This window comes from Lepidothrix coronata, unplaced genomic scaffold (assembly GCF_001604755.1).
Source record: "Lepidothrix coronata isolate B3197 unplaced genomic scaffold, Lepidothrix_coronata-1.0 Scaffold285, whole genome shotgun sequence".
NCBI classification, from domain to species: Eukaryota; Metazoa; Chordata; class Aves; order Passeriformes; family Pipridae; genus Lepidothrix; species Lepidothrix coronata.
This window is the reverse complement of record NW_016690465.1, coordinates 569,325-575,222: the sequence shown is the minus strand read 5'-3', so window position 1 is coordinate 575,222 and position 5,898 is coordinate 569,325. Positions and strand designations below refer to the sequence as shown.

Sequence of the window (5,898 nt, the reverse complement as noted above, 5' to 3'; positions counted from 1 at the left end):
TCTTCCTCCTGCCAGGGAAAAACAGACCCCATTCCATGTGAAAAACACACCTGGAGACCCGGGAAAACCGATCCCTTTTGCCACACTGAACATGGATTCAGCCATCTCTCCAAGGCTTTGGAATTGAGAAGTTCCCCTTCCAACAGCTCAGGTGGGCAGGACTTTGGGCAAAATCCATCTCCAAGAGTTGGGAATTGCCCAGAGAAGCTGTGGCTGCCCCATCCCTGGAATGTCCAAGGCCAGGTTGGAACAACCTGGGCTAGTGGAAGGTGTCCCTGCCCCTGGCAGGGGGTTGGAATTAGATGATCCTTTAGGTCCTTTCCAGCCCAAACCAGCCTGGAATTCTGTGTCCAGCTGGGATTACCTGTTGGAAGGAGGAGGCAGAACCTTGTTGTCTTTCCAGCTGCTCAACCTCCTCCTGCCAGGGAAACACAGACCCCATTCCATGGGAAAAACACAATACCTGGACACACACGGACCAACTGATCCTGTTTTGCTGCACCAAACACGGATTGAGCGATCTCTCCAAAGCCTTGGAAGTGAGAGGTTCCCTTCCCACACCTCGAGTGACAAGATTTGGGCAGGAATTTCTGCAAAATCCGTCTGGAAGGGTTGGGACTTTCCAAGGGAAGCTGTGGCTGCCCCATCCCTGGAAGTGTCCCAGGCCAGGTTGGAGCAACCTGGGATAGTGGCAGGTGTCCCTGCCCATGGCACGGGGTGGAAAAAATGATCTTTAAGCTCCCTTCCATCCCAAACCGTTCCGGGGGGGGAGAAGGGAGGATGCTGTGAGGGGGAGAGCGATGCCTGGGGGGCTGATGCCGCCCGTGTGACCGCTCTCCCGGAGCCAGCAGCACCGACTAACCCTTGCGGAGCGAGACGGCGACTCCTTCGTCATCCCCTTGCCCGGGCTTGGGCTCCGGCTCCGGCTCGAGGTGGCGTCCGGTGTCGCCATGGCAGCGTCCACTTCCTGTTCTCCATGGCAACGGCGGCTTCCGGTCCGTCCCGGAAGCGGAGCGGGTACGGCGGCCGGGCGGGGCCAGCGCACGGCGGGGGCGAAGCGCGGCGGGAGCGGCCGGGACGATGCTGGAGGCGGCGGCGGCGGCGGAGCCCGAGCTGGACCCCGAGGACCTGGTGCATTTCTCGGTGGGAGACCTGCCCAGCCGCGGCTACGGCGTCATGGGCGAGATCCGGCGGCAGGGCAAGCTCTGCGATGTGACGCTCAAGGTGCGGGACGTGTGGGGGGGACACGAGGGGTGAGAGGTGAGGGACCCCCCGGTCACTGGGGGGGAACTGAGGGGGGCTGAGGGATCCTGGTCCCTGAGGGGAGGGATGAGGGACCACCTGGCTCCTGAGAGGGAGCTGGGGATCCCCCCGGCCCCTGATGGGGGCTGAGGGACCCCCTGGCCCTTTGTGGGGGAGATGGGGGACCCCAATCTCAGAAAGGGCAGCTGAGGGACCCCCTGGCCTCTGAGGGGGCACTTGAGGGACCCCCCAGACCCCTGAGAAGGAGCTGAGGGACCCCTGTGTCCCCCTGTGGGGGGACCCCAGACTCTGAGAACGGACTTGAGGAACCCCCAGGCCCCCGAGGGAAGACCCCAGCCTGTAAGGGGAGACCCCAGGGAGGACCTGGGGGGTGACCCCAGTCCCTGAGGGAGCACTGAGGGACCCTCCCAACCTCTTTTCCAGAGGGAATGAGGCAGCTGGAGTCCCCTGGAGCCCCTTTGGTGGGGGATAAGGGGGTGGCTGAGACCCTCTTGGATGGGCAGGAAGGGGAGCTGAGGGTCCCCCCTTCCCATGGATTTGTCAGTGGAGAGAGGTGGTGCTGAGACGACCCCCCCAAGCCCCCTCAGTGGGGTGTCAAGGGGTCTTGGACCTCCCCAGCCCTGGTGGGGGGGTCTGTGAGGGCCTGTGGGTGGGGTTGGTGCAGGTTTATGGATCAAACTGCTCCCACCCACGGGAGAAGATTCCTTTCCTACATCAAAGAAATAATCCGTAGCTGTGCAAAATCCTCAGGATTGGGTCCCTGGCTGTGCAGGGAATGGCTGGGAGGGCTCGGAGAGCCGGGCAGGAGTTGCTGGAATCCCTCAGGATTCCAAACTCGGAGGAGTCTGTGGGGTGGGAGCAATGTTGAGTCATTCCAGAATTAACTCTGAAGTTTAATTAAGTGGGAAGGTGCTTCCCAGCCTACTCATCCTGAAACTTTTCAGGGAGAGGAGCTGGAGAGGGTTGTGCCTGTCATGGAGGCAGGATGTGGGATAGGGAGCACCCCATGGATATAGGGGGCTGCTCCCTGGATCAGCTGTAGCCTGCTGGGAAGAGGGACTGAGGGTGGTGATCCACCTTGGAAGTGGTTGTACCTTCCGCAGAGTGTATTTGGGATAGCCTGTGCTGGAACCTGAGGGAATTCTGTGGCAAAACTGGTTTGGGATGGAGAGCACTGGTTTTTTTTAGGATTAAAGTGTGTATTGGTGTGAATCCCAGACTGGTTTGGGATGGAAGGGACCTGAAGGATCACCCAGTGCCACCCCCTGCCATGGGCAGGGACACCTCCCACTAGCCCAGGTTGCTCCAAGCCCTGTCCAACCTGGCCTTGGACACTTCCAGGGATCCAGGGGCAGCCACAGCTTCTCTGGGCAACCTGTGCCAGGGCCTCCCCACCCTCACAGCCAGGAATTCCTTCCCAATATCCCACCTAACCCTGCCCTCTGGCAGTGGGAAGCCATTCCCCCTTGTCCTGTCCCTCCATCCCTTGTCCCAGCTCCCTCTCCAGCTCTCCTGGAGGTGTTAGGGATGTTATTCCCTGACCTGGAGATCCTGACCTGTTCCATGGCAGGGAAGAAGCCCCTCAGTGTCCGTGTTCTTCCCGAGGATTGTTTTGGGAAGACAAATATCCTGCCAGGATGGAAACTGCCCGGGCAGCTCTGTTTGCTGGGATTTGCTGTCCCTGCCTCAGGCCAAGGTACAAGTGCTCCCTGGGGACACATCCTGCTGGAATCCTGTGGAATGCACCACGGTCAAACAGGCGAGGAATATTCATCCTGTTCTTCGCTGACAAATTTAGGGGGAATAAAATGAATAATATCCTATTTATAGCTCCTGCTCCTGCTTGCCTGCTCGGAGCCAGAGGAGGGAGGTCCAAGTGCCAGGCTGGCACCTCCAGGAATCTTGGCCAAACTGTTGGAAGAGAGAAGGTTTGTGCCTTTCCAAATCCTTGGAGAGTGGAGTTAACGGGAGCCCCTCTTGTTGCTGCAGCTCCTCCTTCGGGCCTGAACTGCTCCAATGCCATTTTTCCATGACTAATTCCAAGACCAAATAGAAAAGTCTCTTAAAATACAATCCAGGCCTGGAAAACTGAAGTAATTCCAAGCTCTGGAGAGGCTGTATTATTTGTTCCATGGGCAGGCCTGTCACTGACAGGTGACAGTCCTCTTGGCTTCTCTTCCCTTCTAATCCCAGTTTTCCCAAAGCAGGCTGTTTTCCAAAGCAAACCCCCAAGAGCTGACCCAGAAGTGGAGGAACCTCTGGATCAGTGGAATTCCAGACAGCTCGGGCTGCCTGCCTGATTGCAGCTCCTTCATCCTCCCAGTGCTTGGCTGCTCCGCAGATCTTGGAGCGTGTCTGGGAGATCCTCCAGGAAAACCAGCTCGGAAGGAGAGAGGATATCTGTTTGCTTGGAGGAGCTGGGAGATCTGCAAGGCAGGAGAGCTGCAGGTTAAGGATCTGACTCCAGTCTTGTCATGCAGCAGTTGGGAGCTGGTTTGGATCCTGACAGGATGTGTTGGAAGAGCTGCCATCAGCTCTTCCCTTATGGAAACCGGAAGCGTTTCTGCTTCTGGGACTCCATGAAATGTCTTTTTGCTGTCCTTGCAGGAGCAGGGCTGGAGCTGATCCCCTCGGGATGCTCCCTGTCCCTGGAGGACATGGAGGGACTGGGATTCAGCAAAGCCCTTCAGATCCTCTGAGTTGGCAGGGAATTCCTTGTGAATTTGGGTTTGTTGGACGTGCAGAGGGGATGTGATTTCTGCTTCAAAGCCATTGGTTACATTATCATGGAATCCTGGGATGGTTTGGAATGGAAGGGATCCTTAAAGATCATCCAGTGTCACCCCTGCCATGGGCAGGGACACCTTCCCCTAGTCCAGGTTGCTGCAACCCGGCCTTGGACACTTCCAGGGATCCAGGGGCAGCCACAGCTTCTCTGGGCAACCTAGGCCAGGGCCTCCCCACCCTCACAGCCAGGAATTCCCTCCCAGTATCCCATCTGGCAGTGGGAAGCCATTCCCTGTGTCCTGTCCCTCCATCCCTTGTCCCCAGTCCCTCTCCAGCTCTCCTGGAGCCCCTTCAGGCCCTGCCAGGGGCTCTCAGCTCTCCCTGGAGCCTTCTCTTCTCATCCACCAACACCCCCAAACCCTTCCCCTCCGGTCTCTTCTCATTCTCCATCCAGCCTGGATTTGTGCCTGGAATTGCCTGATCCAGGTGCAGTCCATGACCTCTCCCAGCAGAACCGTGCTGGGATGGGTTGGACACAGCTCCCCTCCTGCTTTGGCCTCTCGGTGACTCCGGTGCCAACGTCACGGAGAGAAGATGATTTTGGGGAACGTTGGAGGTCTTTGCTGCCAAAAACTCCAGACTCCTCAGCTCTGCGGGGTGGTGACATCAGGAAAACAATAGATGCCTTTCTTCCACCTACACCATTTTCCTGGAGAAAGGCTCCCCGTTCCCGGGAATTTGTTAACATTTGTGCTGTGGGGGTGTCCGGGAGCACATTCCTTTGGAGACGTGTCAGGAGGGAATTCTGTGATTCCTGGGGTCTGGAAGGATGCTTGCAAAGTTCCTTTTTCCTGGGAAGCAGCTTCCTTTCCCTTAAAAAAAAGGGAGCTAAAATTATCCACTGTAACACAGAACATCCTGGAGTGATATCAGGAGGAGGATGAGCTCTTTCCCACTTTCTCCTTAGACTTGGGTGATTCCAGCCTGAATCCATCAGGTAGGAAAGTGTGTTTATTTGGTCCTGGGAAGGGAGATCCTTTGGCTCTAGAGACAGGGAGCACTCTGGAAGCAGAAGACACGAGGATGAGCCGAGTGGACACATTCTGTGTGCTCACCCTCGGAAGTATTTCCCATTTTCTACAGGAAAAACTTGTCCTTTGCCTGCAGCAAGAAATGGAGTTGTTCCTTTGGGACTTGCCACCCAGTGCTGATGGAATGAACATAACGATGCCTTTGGAGCAGAGATCCCAATTTATCCATCTCCCTGAGGGCCCTCAGGCTTTACAGGAGCAGGTTCCAAAAAGGAATCCCAGGTTTTGTCTTGTCCACAACCAGGAGATATTCCCAAGCTCTTTGCTGGTGCAGCTCCGTGGATGTCGCTGCTCCCAGGGATCATTCCCGGTGCAGGACCACCCAAAAGGGTGGTGCTCTGGACATGAGGGATGGTGCAGCTCTCATTATCCCCTCAGGAATCTTGCAGGATGACTGTGGATGTTGGCTTTTGCAATGCCCAGGTGTGTTAGGGATAATGAGGCTGTTTGGGATGAGCTCAGGGCGCTGCATCCCTGGAACTGGAGCGTGGGGGAACCCTCAGCCCTTGGACAGCTCTGACATCAGTTGTGTTGGGACTTGGAGCATGGAATCATGGAATGGGTTAGGTTGGAAAAGCCCTCTGTGATCAGCAAGTCCAACCATCCCCAGCACTGCCAAGGCCACCACTGCCCATGTCCCCAAGTGCCACATCCACAGGGCTTTGAAATCCCTCCAGGGGTGGGGACTCCACCTCTGCCCTGGGCAGCTGTGCCAATGTGTTCCAACCCTTTCCATGAAATTATTTTCCCAATATCCCACCTGACCCTCCCCTGGCACAGCCTGAGGCCGTTCCCTCTCATCCTGTCCCTTGTTCCC

General features: G+C 56.9%; 1 protein-coding gene across 2 annotated transcripts in view; it reads left to right on the top strand.

The window, feature by feature from the left end:
• The first annotated feature begins 1,038 nt into the window (after positions 1-1,038).
• KLHL18 (kelch like family member 18) overlaps positions 1,039-5,898 on the top strand; it is a 15,713-nt gene continuing 10,853 nt past the window's right edge. For both annotated transcript variants that reach the window (XM_017836861.1, XM_017836862.1), the window contains exon 1: positions 1,039-1,224. In XM_017836861.1, coding sequence (XP_017692350.1) covers positions 1,081-1,224 — 144 coding nt within the window. In that variant the 5' untranslated portion in view covers positions 1,039-1,080. The remainder of the gene's footprint in view (positions 1,225-5,898) is intronic.